The following is a 17,319-nucleotide window of genomic DNA, read 5'->3' as shown; positions in this document are numbered from 1 at the left end:
AGGCTGCTAAGTGGATCCCAATATCCAATGCCCCCTTTTCCTGCAGTAGGAAGCTCTGGGCATTATGCCCAGTTAAAAGACTTCCGCTTCTGCCTTCCTATACTCCCATATAGGACTGTTGAAGTGCTGACCAAATGAGATGTAAGTGAACTGCTGTGCAGGACAAGTGGTAAGACATAGCCTTTTGCCTTTCTTGTTGTATGGGATGTAGACATGACAGCTAGAGCTCCAGCAACCATCTGGGACCACGAAGCTTTGAGAGTGAAAACTACTTGCAGAAGACGACAGAGCAGAAAGAAAGAGTCTAGATCCTTCATTCTGTGGAACTGCCCTATCAGTCCTGGACTACATATCTTCAGACTACTTCTATATGAAAACAAAACAAAATAAACTCTCCGTGTTGTATAAGCTGCTATTTTTTTTTTTTTCATCTATCTTACACAACTGAAATTAACCTTAACTGATGTCCCCGGCCATAATGAGGCTATGAAGATTCCCTCTGATCCTATCTTCTCTTAGTGGCTGACTTCCTCCTAACTGGCCAAAGACAGGACCAAAATAAACAGAAAAAATAAGAGTAGAATATTTTAATAAAGCTTTCGGTTACTTGTTATTTATTTTTAAAGAAGTAATCTGAACCTCCTAAAGTGCATGCTCTCTCTCTCTCTCACGCTCTATCTCTCTCTCGACACAACCAATTAAATAATTTTTAACTTGGGTCTAGTGCTTGATTGATTTTGTGGGTCAGTGATCCAAAGGTAAAAAATGAATCTTGCATTATTTTAAAAACCTAAAGCAGGCTAAAAATGAAGATCTAGGAGCAAAAACTACTGGGGACCAGAAATGACAATGTTAGTTTTTTTATTCAAACCAACCCTTACTTGCCCATTGCTGCTAAAAGAAGAGAGCAGCAATCCAAAATGAGAATCAATCATGGAATTTAGCATCTGCACAGACAGCTGTTCTGGGGTTACTCAAGTGGGCCTGCTCAGGTATTTCACTAACCTTTTCTTTAGTGGATGACAGACTCTATTACAACGCGTGCTTTCTAATTACCTAATAGTAACAGATACGTTTTAAAATTTTAAAAATAAAAATTTACCCTTTTTCTGGTACTTTTAGATATTTAAGCTCTAGTTCCCTGGTAGGAAGGCAAATTTTCATTTCTAACATCCTAAAGTCTGATAATTGAGAAAACTGTCATCTCATTTAAAAAAAAAAAAAAAGTCTGACCAAGGAAATTTTTCTCTACTAATTGGAGAAAAAACAACAGAACACAACTCATTTTAAATCTTCCCAGGGACACTTACATAAGCACTGCTCAGAGACAGTTACATTCCTCTCAACACTATCACCAAGCTTAATCATAACAATTTACTATGTATGTTAAATATTAACTCAAATGTCTTCATAACTATAAAGAATTCATATTGCATTTTTAGTTCAATAAATTGGTATTTATTAAACAACCATAAGGTCATCAAAGCCCACATGGTATTCAAATACTTCAAACTAGGTTAACAATTAGCAGAATCAATTAAAATAACTTGCCCTGTGATTGTAAAGCAATTCATCCACAGAACTGGAAAGGAGCTTGGGAATACTGTTTTTTTCTTCTTTAATCACCATGTAATGCTCCCGCACAGCATAAAAGGAAACTCATTGTCTGGGATTCAGACACTACTTTTTCAAGTCAAACTTGGGGCTATTCTAGGAAGATGACAACTGTACCAAATTAGCAGTTGCAGTTTTGTAACATTATTTGAACCAAATGGCTTGTTTGCTTAGAAGTAAAATTCGTGGAGCCCAGAGATGAGATATAGATAAATGGTTAGCTGACTATGCCATCAGGTCTTTGTTAAGAACTGACGAGTTTCTAAGATATATTGCATTTTAGTCTATACACTCAGGAGTCATATGAAGAGCATGATAATACCAAAGATTAAAAATTCAGTGACATGGCAACACAAAATATGTAAAGGAGATATCTTAACTTCAGAATGAAAAGAACTAGCAAAAAAGTGAAAAATCGAAAAATGAGTTGTGCTTTCCAGAAATACTTATTTAGAACATGGGTAACTAATGACCCTAAGAATCATTATTTTATAAATCACGATAGTCTCTATTTTTCCTTCTGCTAATACTAAGACCTGCCATCTTAGTTCCAATTTATATATTTAAAAATATAAAATGTCACCTCAAATCAAACAAAAGTGACATTCTATTTCAGATTTGCAGAGCTCATACACTGCTGTAGTAATACAGGTATCTCGGGCCTTACAATTTTTACTACCGAGATTTGCTCATTCATTTATTAAATGTTTATCAGGTGCGTCCTACATGCCAGGCATTGTGCTAAGAGCTGAGAAACGGCAAAAATAATTTTAGATGCCTTTAACTTGAAATTCAAGTAAGCAATTCTTATGAAACTGGGAGTAGGGGTACAGCAGGGTGGTAGAGGAGGCTTTTTTTTTTTCTTTTCTTTTCTTTGAGACGGAGTCTTGCTCTGTCGCCCAGGCTGGAGTGTAGTGGCACGATCTTGGCTCACTACAAGGTCCGCCTCTGGGGTTCACGCCATTCTCCCGCCTCAGCCTCCCGAGTAACTGGGACTACAGGCGCCCGCCACTATGCCCGGCTAATTTTTTCTGTATTTTTTAGTAGAGACGGGGTTTCACTGTGTTAGCCAGGATGGTCTCGATCTCCTGACCTCGTGATCCGCCCGCCTAGGCCTCCCAAAGTGCTGGGATTAAGGCGTGAGCCACCGGACCCAGGCTAGGGGAGGCTTTTCATGTGGAAAGGTCTAAAAGAATTCATCCTGCCAGGGGTGTTGCTCATACCTGTAATCCCAGCACTTTGGGAGATCAAAGCAGGCAGATGGCTCTATCTCAGGAGTTCAAGACCAGTCTGGACTACATGGCAAAACCCCATTTCCATTAAAAATACAAAAATTAGCAGGGTGTGGTGGCAAGTGCCTGTAGTTCCACTTACTCAGGAAGCTGAGGTGGGAGGATCACTTGAGCCTGGGAGTTCAAGGCTGCAGTGAGCCATGATCGCACCACTGCACTCCAATCTGAGGGACAGAGCAAGATTCTGTCTCAAAAAATAAATAAAGAAATAATATTTTAGCAGGTATTTATATTTTACAAAAACTACATAAACCAGAAATAAAAGTTACTTTTCCCATGGCATATCATAGCTGGTGTTCTTAAGACTGACAGTCCTGCTGAAGATGAGTGGGGAGTTTATGAGTCTTCCTAGAACCAGCAGCTCAGTAAGTGAAAAGACAGATACCTCAGGAATCTCAAACAAAAATAAACGAGTTTACAAGCTGGTCCACAAGAACTTGCTATTTTAGTAAGGCGGCCAATGAGTGAAAGAGACTAAAATACTCCCTCTTTAAACTATAATGCAGTTGATCACAACAGTCAAACCAGTTTTCCTTTTAGAAATGAACTGAGTGTCTTAACATTTTTACTGACAATGTGGATACTCATTTCATTTAAGACTTATTTCCTTTGGATATATACCTAGTAGTGGGATTGCTAAGTCACAAGATAATTCTATTTTGAATTTTTGAAGGAACCTCCATACTGTTTTCCATAATGGCTTTATTAATTGAAATTTACACTCTCACATTCCCACCAACAGTATGTCAAGGTTCCCTTTTCTCCACATCTTTGCCAGCATTACCTTTTGTCTTTTTGATATCTTGTCTTTTTGCCATTCTATCTAGAGTAACATGAGATCTCACTGCGATTTCCATTTGCCATCCCTGATTAATGACGGATGTTGACCTTTTTTTTCATATACCTATAAGCCATTTGTTTGTCTTCTTTTGAGAAATGTCTATTAAGGTCTTTTGCCCATTTTAAATAGGATTGTCTTTTTGCTATGCAGTTGAGTTCCCTGTACTCTGGATATTAACATCTTGTCAGATACATAGTCTGCAAATATTTTCTCCTATTCTGCAAGTTGCCTTTTTGCTCTGTTGTTTCCTTTGCCATGCAGAAGCCTTTTAGTTTGATGTAATCCCATTTGTCTATTTTTGCTTTTGTTACCTATATATTTAGGTCTTATCCAAAAAATCCTTGCCTAGTCCAACGTCATAAAGTGTTTCTACTATGTTTTCTTCCATGAGTAGTTTCATAGTTTCTGGTCTAACATTTAAGTCTTTAATCCATTTTGAGTTGATTTTTATATATGGCATTAAATAGGGGTTCAGTAATAGATGATAGATAGCGGTCCAGCAATCCCACTATGGAGTATATACAAAAAGGACATGAAATCAGCATGCAGTGAATATAACAGTGGCTACCAGAGACTGGGGAGGGCAGAGAAAAGCAGGGCAATTGGGGGAGGGTGGCCACTGGGTACAATGTTACAATTAAATGAAAGGAAGAATAAGTGGGGTGACTACAGTCAACAATAGGGTATTGTATATCTCAATTTAAGTGGAAGAGAGGATTTTATATGTTCCTACCACAAAAAAAAAAAAAGATAAATATTTGAGGTGATGGATAGGCTAATTAGCCTGATTTGATCATTACATAATGTGTACATATATTGAAACACCACATTGTACTCCATAAATATGTATTAATATAATGACCGTGTCAATTAAAAAGTTATACTTTTTAACTAGAATATGTAAATATTCACCTTACATTCAAGATACTTGCTTTCCTTTCTAAATAGATATTACAGTACTGTTCTCTGGAAAAAAAATAAGACTTTCAAAACAGCCATCTTACTTGAAAAAAAAGACACTGGAAGAGCTATCTGCAAATCGTGTCCTGTGGGTCTATGTTTGTCACTGTCCACTGCCTGCTACAATGTCCTCTCTTGTTCTTTTCTCATCATTTTTAGGCACAGCCAATAGTCAGAATAGGTGAAAACTGGAAGAAAGTGAAAGTACACCATATATCAATGAATATTAAAGACACTTTTTAAAATCACTCACTTTATGTATAACATTATAGTAGACACCTCTTTCCTGCAAACCATTATACAACTATAGTTAAAAACAAATGATCATCCATCAGTGAATATAATGATGAATACATGGTAAAAAAAAAAAAAAAAAAGCTGGGCACAGTGGCTCATGACTGCAATCCCAGTACTTTGGGAAGCCAAGGTGGGCAGATCATTTGAGGTCAGGAGTTCAAGACCAGCCTGGCCAACATGGTGAAACCCCATCTCTACTAAAAATACAAAAATTAGTTGGGCGTGGTGGCGCATGCCTGTAATCCCAGCTACTGGGGAGGCTGAAGCAGGAGAACTGCTTGAACCCAGGAGAAGGAAGTTATAGTGAGCCAAGACTGAGCCACTGCACTCCAGGCTGGGTGACACAAAAAGAAAAAAAAAAGATACAAGTGTCTAAGCTCATTATTTTGGTACCATTTGGTAAAACTCACCTGTGATTCTGGATTAAATTAAAAGTTCCTGGCCTAATGTGGTGGCTCAGGCCTATATAGTCCCAGGTACCTGAGAGGCTGACGCCAGAGGATCATCTGAGCCCAGGAGTTTGAGGGCAACCTGAGCCACATAACGTGAACCCATCCCTTTTTTTAAAAAAAGAAAAGTTCCTTTCCTAACTCCTCCAGTCCCTCCGAAGGCCAATCTTGGTTAGATTAGTCAGTTTATAACATTTTCTATCTGATAAAGACCTTCTGCCACCTTTTTCTAACCTGTGGATTACTACATCAGTAACCTGGAATACTCAAATGGAAACACACTCAAGTCACCCACAGCATTTCTCTCAGCTGCTTCTTCTGTACAAAGACAATAAAAGCTGCTGCTGCCTGAATGATATGCTATACTCTGAAGCCTCCCTCAACTGATCTGTAGCTATACCACAGCTATCTCACACATGTATCTGACATATAATACTGCATTTAATTCCTATAATAAGTAGATACACAAGAATGTAAGCTCCACAAAGACAGACATTTCTGTCTGATTTGTTCAGTGCTGTAGTCCCAACACCTGTAACAGGGCTTGTCACATAGTAAGGACTTAATAAGTGTTAGCTGACTTAATACACAATTTACTGAATGAAGAATATGGGCAAGTACAATGTCCAGTTTTTCTACATGGGAAAACTACAAATCAAAGGGGTTGCAAGACCTGACCAAGATCACATGACTATGAAATGGCAGTACCTCTAACAGAACGAAGGTCTCTTGGCTCCAAATCCAGCATTCTTTAAACTACCATTCCCCCCACCCTGGCCATGTGTACTCTCTTAAAATACAGAATGCCAGGAGAAATGAAGCCACAAGATAAACACAGAATACCTTCCAAGAGCAAAACTAAGTTACTTTGGGAAAAAGAAAAGAAAACAAAAAGACATTAATTACAAAGTAGATTTTGAGAACTTACATCAATTTCAGTGATAAAACATGGATCCGAGAAAGATCTTTGACATTTACAGACACTTGGAGCCTCCCTGGGGCCTAAGTGTCCATGCTTTTGCTCTTAGAGGCCGGTAAATGATAAAGCTGCAGAAGCTTCTGAGCGCAAAGCAAGGACCAAAGTTCCCACAGTTCCAACAAATCCGGGACTTAGAATCCGATCTGATTCCTACACACAGGACAAAGAGATGGTCACTGCTCCTGTTCTACCTACTTAGCAGTCTCCTACTCCTACCACCTTCTCTTCTTCTCTCTCCCTGCCTTTCCATACAACCTTGGTCTTCCTTTTCCTTTCAGCAAACAGGGCCATTAAGGCATCTTTTACTGTGCTAGACCAGCATTCTTTAAACTGGGGTACATGTCTGAGGCAAAGCTAACGCTTCCCAAGGGTCTCATCATCACAACTGTAAAGGAATCAGTTTCTTTATTCAAAATTTCCAAAAGTACTCTTGCTTAAAAATTAATGGGCTTGGGTCCACGATTGCATTGGACATCCATCCTGTGATGACCTTCACTGTGATGGAAGGAAGCTGTCATTCACCATCCCCCCTTCACAATGGTTCTTCAACCACTTTACAAAAGTAATACACCTGTATTACTTTCTCTATATCTTTCTAAGATGCACTGCCCAAGGGTGCAAAGACCTTGGGTAGAGAAACAAACAAAGGAACAAAAATATTGATTCATGTTGCAGGGTGAAAGCCTCTAGTATTTAGGTAACAACTATTTCTGTTAAGTCAGTTTATTTCCAATTCTTTGTTTTAAAAAACAACCAGAAATCATTAAATATGGAAAGTCTTATGATCAAAATAAATATGAAATACTGGATTTCAATCTATATACTTTGTTTTAAGTTACAGAGAGTATGGCAGAGTGATCAATAGAACACTTTCAAGCATAAAAATATATTACACTGAGAGAGAATTCTATACAGTGGAAGGGAAATGAACTAAGAAAGAGATAAAGAAAAGCTGTAAAATGTTTAACTTTCGAAAGATTGATTCTTGAATCTCATGAATTTTTTAGACAAATGATATTGGAAATCAAATATATATATTTTACTAGAGTTTTTAGAATGACGTAATACTTTAAAATATTAACAGTTAAAATATGCTGAGAAATTACGTTCCCTGGAAGTATTTAAACTTAGGATGAAAAGTTTTAGCATTTAACTGAAGAATGTGCTTAGGGACAGAGTTTCACCAAATCTTTTAGGAGGCACAGAAGCAAAAAGGTTGTAAGAATGCTACTCTAATACAAGCCTTCAGGGTCTATCCAAGATGAAATGAGGAGAGAGAAAATGAACAATTTCCCACCTATCCAGTTTTGAGTGAGGATGGCTGGGGGTGGAGTGAGGATTAGTATTTTCTCCATCCTCTCCTTGGTCCTAAGTACATTTTCTGAACCCAGTTCTACAGCCAACAGTTTATAAGACTGGTATCAATCAGTTTAAATATCTGATCTTAACTGTACTGCTGACTGGGCTTAGACCTCAGCTGATGAGACTTATCTCATCAAATCTCCCAAGGAGAACTACTAGAGTACCTTTCTTTCGGTTCTCCAGAAAAACTTCTGGGGCAATATTTATAAAGGCTCACTTATTTTGTATTTATCTTATCATACAAAGGCAAATTTCACCATCAAGGATGTAATACTGAACACACCTATCTACCTGGCACTTCAGGAGTGGCACATATAATACAAAGAATTGGAGAGTTCTTTACATATCGTGTAGTGAATATTCTAGGGATGGCAAATGTCCTGAAGAGTCATCTCAACAGACACATCTACATTACTAGGCCCTCGAACCCCAATGTTTTCCTTTTTTTCTCCTGTTCTGTAACCTCTTCTTCCCCACTGCCTCTTGCCTCTTTTCAGCCACTCCTTTGGGAAGCAGAAAGTCGTATATATGATGGATGAGGCCAGCACTTAATTTGGTATCTACACTGTTTTTAAAATACTGACTTTCCAGTCCTCAAGCTCTCAGAGACACAGTGAACCTATTTAGAGCAGATGTCAGAACAACTTCAACCCTTCTCTCCTTTAGTATAAGGAGGTAACCCAGTTTGAGATAAGAGGTCACTCTTCAGAGTCAGAAGGTCGGCTGGAAATTCCACTCCACCATTTACTAGGTACCAGTCTTCAGGCAAGTCAATTTCTCTGAATCTTAGGTTTCCAACGTTCTTAAAAATTGTGTTGCTGAGGATTTGAGACAATATATATTATGCATCTAGAAATGTACCAGCCCATAGTAGGCTTCTGATAATCAATAGTTGTGAAATTAGATTTTTTTAATGTTCTTTAAAAAGTATTTAAAATTAGCCAATCATTTCCTCTTGGCATAATGTCAACTACTGGCATGTTTTTCAATTTTGTTCTAGTCTCTTTAAAAACAAGTGATTTGGAAAATGACTACCTTTCATGTCTAAGTATAGGATGGGCGTGTGCGATGTAAAATGTACCTGCAGTACTAAAACTGGGGAAAAGGCAAACACAGGATGAGGATAGCACAAAACTTAAGATTTCACCTATAACATTTATAAATATGCCAGCATATCCTCAACCTGTCCTAAACTGTGTGAAACATGTTTAAAAACATGCACAGAATCTACAATTGACTCTTTTAAAGTCTACCCAAATTAAACTGCTAAAACAACACTTTCCCCAATCAAATTAGCAGACAATTTTTTTGTAAATACTTAGTATTTTCAGGATGTGGGCAGACTGATACTACCACAATGCTCACGTTGGTGTAAATGAGGATTTCCTTTAGTCTCTAAAGCAATTTGACAATGGGTATCAAGGATTTTAATAGTACTGACATGCTTGTTCAGCAAAGCAGAAATATATTCTAACCAAAAAACTCCCAGATGTATGTACAAGAGTATTCATTATACCACAATTTTTAATAGCACAAAATGATATAGCTTAAGAATGTCTACAACAGGGGGTGAAATTACATGGTATAGCTTAGTCTACGGACTCTTTGGCAGTTATTAAAAATCATGTTAACAAAAATGTTTAAATGAGATGAGACTGTTAAGCGAAAGAAGCAAGTTATAAAGCAGTATCTGGCAATGATTCCAAATTTGTATGTGCCATTATGATTCTCAAGCGGCAATAAGGAAATAAGAGAAATTTACAATGAAGAATTGGAATTACATGTAGTGATCAAAATCCATTCCACAGCTTGAAAGGACACAGTGTTAAGACTCACTACCCACGTCCTCATTTTAGAAAGAAGTGTGGGATGAGTACACTGCTGATTCAGATCCTTTTTATGAATGGCAGGGACAGAAAAGTGGGAAAGAAAACTAAAAGTCATGTCTGAAAGTGATATTTCGCCCCTTTAAACTTTCAGTTTAATGAAGCTTTTGAGTGACTTTTATACCACATGCAGCAATGCTCTCTGCCTAGCTACCAAATTTGGCAGTGTGCAGAGATGAGAGAAGATAGGAAAAGGTAAGGACTCACAACCTTCCAATATACACAATTTTGGAGGAGGAAATGAAACGTTGGGAATACACACACACACACCAATTCAGGTCTGCAGATGCTATTTAAAGCACACAACATTTTCCCACCCCCACTCTAAGCAGAAACGCCTCAACACACCACCTGTGTGTCCCGCCCAATCCCCCCGTCTGCTTCAACAGCCACTGTGATCTGCACTTCATTACTAGTTTTAAAACTTCCAGCTTATTTCCGATGCACCCTACTACTACCAACAATCAAACCAGGATAGCAAGCAAGCCAAGGCTGTTTTCCAGCTTTCACGAAGTTTCCTGCATTTATTTTTCACATCAGATATACAAATGTCTAATCAAACCCCAAAGATAAGAAACAGAATAAAAACTCCTTTGTATATGTATACATCTCATGTTACCCACTCTTTTACCCTAGGAAACAAGGAGTAACCCTAGTGCCTGTGACTTGAAATGACATCTTTCTGCTTAGTGTTCTTCTGACCTGGCCTGTGCAGCCACAGCTCTGCCTGCCTGTCTGCCAGCCTGGGCCCGGGTACTTCCACAGCTGCTCCACAGCAGGGCAGGCGTCTTTCTGCAAACAATCTAAAATCGCATGAAGCCAAAGCCCACTGAAGTTCTGATGAAAACAAGAGAAGCCCAAACACACCTAAATTGCCACCTTACACTCTCAAACTGAAAGGTGTCTACTTGCTTGACAGTATGCGCAGCGATGTGTTTGCAGCTGTCACACCGCAGAATAAACAGTTGGGGGAAGGAGTTGGGTGGGTTTCTGGTGGTCAGTTTCAGGAAATACACCCTGGTTAGTTCTGAGCTCAGGTTCCAAATCAATATGTTTTGGTGACTTATTTTTTTTTTTCCAGGCTGGAAATGCGCTAACCTAATAATTAACCTTAAGCATACCATCACTAAAACATTTTCTACACACAGATCTAAATTACTTTCGGTTGGGTTAAACAAAACAGACAAGCGGTAATACAAGGTCCCTGAGAAACATGATCCTTTTCAATGGTCACCCAGGAGCTTGTCCTCTTAAATCTGTTTGGCAGGGGATGGGGGAGACAGGGAGGAGAGCACCCAAATTAAGATGCCACCCAGAGCACAATGATAGTCTCAAGAAAGTTGCCTAAGATAACTCTTCAGGGTTTCCCTAGTTGAGTAATTCTTGCAGGCGGGTGGGGAGGGATCGCTGGCGTCCAAAATTACGATCTGCAGAGGTCTCCCTATGTTGACTTTTTTTTTTCAGGGCGTCCTTTTTAATTATACTGCAAGGACTCTGATTTCCACCTCCCTGTCTGCTGCTGGGGGGAGTTGAGAGTAACGCGCCAGGGCTGCGGCAGCAGCTCTGGCCAACTCCGGCGCTCGGGGGCGGGCAGCCCACTCCCCTCGGGTCCCACCCTCTCCAGCACACGCGCGCACACCCGCGTGGAGACGGCTGTCCTCGCCCGTCTGCCCCGCGCCCCAGCTGGGACTCACCGTTGTCCAACCGCGCGATCTGGGGCAGCCGGTAAGTGCTGACCAGGAGGTCGAGCGGCACGGCCACCGAGCTCCACTTCACATCCTTGAGGCTGCAGCCCAGCGAGGGCGCCGGGTCCATCTTCCCCGCCGCCTCCTGTCCCGCGCTCCCCCGCCGCCGCCGGCACCACCCGCGCCTCAGCGGCCGCCGCTGCTCGCGTTCGCGGTCTGGGGCGCGCGGGAGGAGCCGGGCAGCTCCGGCCGCGGGCAGCCGGGGGGCGCGGCGACTGGGGCGGCCCGGAGGGAGGGGACCGGCGCCCGGCTCAGCTGCCGCTGCGGGGCATGGCTGGGGCGCCCCGCGTGCCCTCACGCCCGGAGAAGACTCAGAGCAGCCCCGCGGCTGCGGGCGGCGGCGGCAGCGGCCCGGTGGCTGCGGCGGCTCCCGCTCCGCCTCCTCCTCTGGCCCTGGGTCTGCAGCTGCGGCGGCCGCCCGCTCGCCTCCTCCTCCTCTTACCCCTCCTTCCCTCCGCCTCGAGCGTGTGAGGAGGAGCCGCGGGTCTGAGAAACGCCATAGCAGCGCTCCCAGCACTGACTAATCAACAAGGTGCGAGCAACGCCTGCGCAGCTCTGGGAGACACCGCCTCCGCCTCCCCGGCGCCGCCTGCTCCGCCCCCCCGCTCGGCCTCCGCCTCCCGCAGCTCCCGCGGCCGGGCGGGCTCCGCTCGGCGTCAGCTCCCTGGCCGGGGCCGCCAGCGCCCGCGGCTCGGCGCGCTCCGCAAGCTTTAGCTCTCGCTCCCCCGTCCGACCGCTCGGGCGCCTTGCAGTCTCGCCGGGTGCCGCTGCGCGCCCCGACTCCTTCCCCGCCTAGGCCCGTTCCCGGAGCCCGGGAATTGCCGAGCGAGCTCAGGGATCGCTCCCTGAGTCTTGGTGTCGGACACCGTCCGCCTCCACTCCTATCCTGGCAATGCAGTGGCGAAATACAGGGCACAAGAGACCTTTAGTGGCTCTCCGTCTTGCTTCCTGGTGACCCAGACTTTGGTCAGGAGAGTGCCACAGCCCAACGGGGCTGGGGACTGCAGGCGTGGAGCACGCCTTGGCATTTCCCGGCAATCCTACTCCTCTACCATCGGAGCTGGAAATGACTCCCACCAGTCTCAGCTTTGGCTGTTAGACAAGATAAAAAGGGCATAGCACCGAAAAGCAGAAAGGTGGTGGGTGATCAGTACTCACATACAGAAAGGTGGCCATTCGGTGTAGGACCTTCACTGAGTGAAGGAACTACTGGAGGCGGCGGGAGATGGTGAGGCCACCAGACACCGTAGACACAGAGATGGGAAGGGAAAACGAGGTTACAGGGAGGCTGCTGGGGTCAGCTGTTCTCATCCGCTTTTCCCACTCAGTTCCCTTCTCATCTTAAAGGTTGGGATCATTCTCGTTTTCTGGGTATATGTACCGAGACAGTAGGTAGTTTGGCAAGATTTCATAACTCGTAGATGGCCGTGCTGGGATTCAAACCTACAGTTTGCTTTGCGTGATCAGTCATTCTGTCTCTCCCAATGTTTGGGATGGCCTGCTCACTCTGGACAGAGCTCAGAATAGAAAGGTGCCATGTCCTGCCTTGTATGCTAATCTCTCTCTCTCTTTCTTTCTTTCTCTTTCTTTCTTTTTCTTTCTTTCTTTCTTTCTTTCTTTCTTTCTTTCTTTCTTTCTTTCTTTCTTTCTCTTTCTTTCTTTTCTTTCTTTCTTTTATTTCTTTCTTTCTTTCTTTCATTCTTTCTTTCTCTTGCTTGCTTGACATTTTGTTAAAATAGCAGAGGTGAGTGGTTGCTAAGGATGCGTATCAGCTCTGTTTTCAACACGTGTTCAGTGTTCAGTGCTTGATAAGGTACAGCAAGTACCCGCTTCGCCAGCCCAAGGGGACTTGAAAACATCCCGCTGCCTTTTCCTGGCTTGGTTTAAAAGGTCTGTGCTAATAAACCACTCCATTAACATTTGAAGAAAAACACAGATTCTTCTACACCCACCTTCCTGATCCTCTCCCTTTGAAGCATTAGCGATAATTTTCACAAAATTCGTCTGAAAGTTTTGACCTTTGAGTCATTCACATTGATTTTTTGAAAAAATTGTGGAAAAAAGTGAGGAGTAGCTTACTACAGAGTGTATGGAGAATCAGAAGTCCATAAAGTTCTAAGAATGGCTCACATAGAGTGTTTCAGCTGGGCGCCGTGGCTCACACCTGTAATCCCAGCACTTTGGGAGGCCCAGGCAGGCGGATCACCTGAAGTCAGGAGTTTGAGACCAGCTTGGCCAACGTGGTGAAACCCTGTCTCCTGTCTCTACTAAATATGAAAAAAATTAGCCGGGCGTGGTGGCGGGTGCCTGTAATTCCAGCTATTTGGGAGGCTGAGGCGGGAGAATCGCTTGAACCTAGAAGGCGGAGGTTGCAGTGAGCGCAGATCTTGCCATTGCACTCTAGCCTGGGCGACAAGAGCGAAACTCTTGTCTCAAAAAAAAAAAGTTTCAAAACTTTAAAAATTTAAGTGCCAACTATTTTTTTTCTGAATAATTAATCATTTCTGGAAATAAAGCTCAGACTCCAAAAATGACATAGGAAACATCTAAGACTGTGCAAGGTGAAGGATCTTTCAACCTCTAAGTAGATCCTAAACCCTTATATGGTAGGCTGATTTTTTAAAAAATGACTTTGTTACCTTTTATATTCTCTTGAAAAGCTTCAGAGAATAAGAGAAGTAGTTTTCTCTCACAAAAGGACTGGTGACTTATGACCTAAAGACAAGATAAAAAGTAAAAAGATTAATGTAGTCAACTTTTAAAAAATCAATAAAGGACTTACATTAGATCTGTTATTGCTGACCTTGCAGAAAATGTTTTATTTCAATCTTGAGTATTAAAAGGAAGAAATTTTAATGAGCTGCAAATCCTTAGTAAGTTTCATGTCCTGGAAGAACTCTTGCAGAAGGATCTTATTTGTGAGATGGAGGGTATAGGTTAAACTGTCAAAAACCAAAAAAAAAAAAAAACAGTTGACAGTGGTAATCTTTCAGTCTGGCTGAACTGGACTTCCAAACATGTTTCTTAAGGTTGTTGGAACAATGCAAACTATGTTTACAAAAGCATTACAACTTGGTGCAGGGGCAAAACTTACAGGACTTTGAAGTTTATGAAAAAGGAATATCCAAGAAAAGTTTTCTTTGAGGCAACATTTGATGCACTGGTCCCTTGTTCCTACTGAGTACCTTTACAAACTAAGACTTGTGAATTAAAATATCAGCTCCAGGACCAAATGGATTGGATTTGATTAGTGGCTCTGCTCCTATTTAGTGTCATGGGAAACTTGCTGTTTCCTCCTCTGAAAAATGAAGATAATGATAGTACTCATCTCATAGGGTGAGGATTTAATCATTTAATATACATTTAGCATTTAGAACAGTGCCTGATACTATTCTAGTATCAGAATACTACAATAATGCTATTCTAGGAATACTAGGAAGTGCTATGGAAGTATTAACATTTGCTATTATTATTAAAATAACAATTGGCTTTAAAGGCCAAAATTTACAGAAAAGATGAAGAGACAAATGCTGATGATTTGAATAGATTTGAAAAGTAAGAAATGATTAGATTTGGGAAAATAGTTATATCAGGCAAGGAGTAGAAGAACGCTTTTTAAATGAAAAACCTAGGTGGGGGACTTCATTGCAAATCTAGAGGGGTTAATTTATTCCACAGTGAACCAGCCTGCTACCAGCAGACCCAGGTAGTGATCATGACGACTCTGTATATGCTATTGATAAGCCCAAAGGTGAATCAGGTAGATGACACTACAGGACTCAAGTGACGGACACTTGCCGGCTTCCTAACTGTGAGTCTACTGTTTATACATGCATAACTTGTTAATTCTCTGCATTATCAGCTTTGTAAGATAAAAATATTACATGTTGGTTTTCCTCATATCAGAGTGTCCTGGCTCACATAATATTCTCGAGGTCAAGTGTGATATCAAAGTTCACAGCCCTAGTGATTTTTTAGGTCTCCATATTCTTTCCCCTTTCACTTAATTGCCATGTGATCCCCAGAACTAACTTGAAAGACACTCCCTGGCTAACTCCTTTTGCAGTATCTATGTCCTCATTGTCTATGAAATTAAGTGTAAAGCCTTTGGCATGGCATAGAAGGTTCTTCCCTTATGTGGCTCGGTCTGCCTCCCTAACCTCACTTCTGTTGGCTACCTTCTAATACCCTATGATCCGGGGTAGCACCTGCTTGTAGTTGCCCAGATGTGTCATGCTAATGCATAACCTTGCAGAGCTTGTTCCGTCAGCTTAGAATGCCTTTCTCCTTTTCTCTTACTGTGAAAACCTAATTCCAGCTCCAACTTCCTGCATTCCATGAACTGTTGTGTCTCCTTCTCCAAGGAGATTCCTTTTTCTGTGTTACCATTGCACCTGCAATAACTCTTTTGCCTGTACCAATTGTGCTCTGAATAATTATCTTCCTGTATTAACTTTGCTTACTAGACAACAATTGACTGTGGACACAGAAAGAGTATTATTTTTCACCTCTGTTTCATCAGCTCCTGTTACCATGCCTGGCACACAGCAAGTGCTCAAGTAATGTTTGTTGAATTGAGCAATCAGTGCACTGTCATCTTCTCACTCTACATTATTTTGTAGGTCACTGCAACTCCTTTTTTACCCCAAGCCAAATGGTATACAGCTTTAAAATTTTATTTATTTTATTTTATTTTATTTCATTTCATTTGTTATTTTATGTATTTATTTTTGAGACAGGGTCTCACTCTGTTGCCCAGGCTGGATGCAGTGGCACTATCATGGCTCACTGCAGCGTCCAACTCCTGGGCTCAAGCGATTCTCTTGCCTCAACCTCCGAAGTAGCTAGGACTACACTCATATACCACCATGCCTGGCTAAAATCTTTTTTATTTTTTGTAGAAACTAGGTCTTGCTATGTTGCCCAGGCTGGTCTTGAATTCCTGGGCTCAAGCAGTCTACCCACCTAGACCTCTCAAAGTGCTGGCAGCTACTACGGTTGGCCTTGAATCCAGCTTTATTAAGACACTTTCCTGCTGGGCCCGGTGGCCCACGCCTGTAATCCCAACACTTTGGGAGGCTGAGGCGGGTGGATCATGAGGTCAGAAGATCGAGACCATCTTGGCCAACATGGTGAAATCCCGTCTCTACTAAAATACAAAAAATTAGCTAGTCATGGTGGTGCGTGCCTGTAATCCCAGCTACTTGGGAGGCTGAGGCAGGGGAATTGCCTGAACCCAGGAGGAGGAGTTTGCAGTGAGCTGAGATCACACCACTGAACTCCAGCCTGGAGACAGAGCAAGACTCCATCTCAAAAAAAAAAAGATACTTTTCGTAAACAATCATGGTATCAGGCAGGACATGTGCAGACAGTCATTAAGAATACAGAACAGCTTTCAAATTCTCTCCTTCAATGGACTATTCAAGTCAGAAAGCCACTCTAAAACCCAAACGAACTCTTCATTTGATACCCTGACCCAGCCACATAAGGGAAGAACCTTCTATGCCATGCCAAGGGCTTTACACTTACTTTCATAGACAATGAGGATATGGATACTGCAAAAGGCGTTAGCCAGGGAGTGTCTTTCAAGTTAGCTCTGGGGATCACATGGCAATTAAGTGAAAGGGAAAAGAATGCGGAGACCTAAAAAATCACTAGGGCTGTAAACTTTGATATCACACTTGACCGTGAGAATATTATGTGAGCCAGGACACTCTGATATGAGGAAAACCAACATGTAAGGGAAAGTTTAGATGAAGGGTTGACATTTCACATTTAGCATGTTGTTTAACTTTTCATGAGCCAACCCTGACTTTCAAGAAATGAAAAGAAATGGTGGAATGTATCTGACAAGCCACAATCTAGAACAGAAACTGCTGCTCTTTTGAGGGATG

General features: G+C 41.8%; 1 protein-coding gene across 2 annotated transcripts in view; it reads right to left on the bottom strand.

The window, feature by feature from the left end:
• Positions 1-11,542, bottom strand: part of GAREM1 (GRB2 associated regulator of MAPK1 subtype 1) — a 197,154-nt gene extending 185,612 nt beyond the window's left edge. The window contains exon 1 of one of the 2 annotated variants that reach the window (XM_023207736.1): positions 11,375-11,542. In XM_023207736.1, the coding sequence (XP_023063504.1) occupies positions 11,375-11,495 (121 nt within the window). In that variant the 5' untranslated portion in view covers positions 11,496-11,542. The remainder of the gene's footprint in view (positions 1-11,374) is intronic. The other variant, XM_023207735.1, reaches the window with a different exon arrangement.
• Positions 11,543-17,319: the final 5,777 nt, after the last annotated feature.

Source organism: Piliocolobus tephrosceles, chromosome 18, assembly GCF_002776525.5.
Source record: "Piliocolobus tephrosceles isolate RC106 chromosome 18, ASM277652v3, whole genome shotgun sequence".
Classification (NCBI taxonomy): Eukaryota; Metazoa; Chordata; class Mammalia; order Primates; family Cercopithecidae; genus Piliocolobus; species Piliocolobus tephrosceles.
This window is presented reverse-complemented; position numbering and strand designations above follow the sequence as displayed.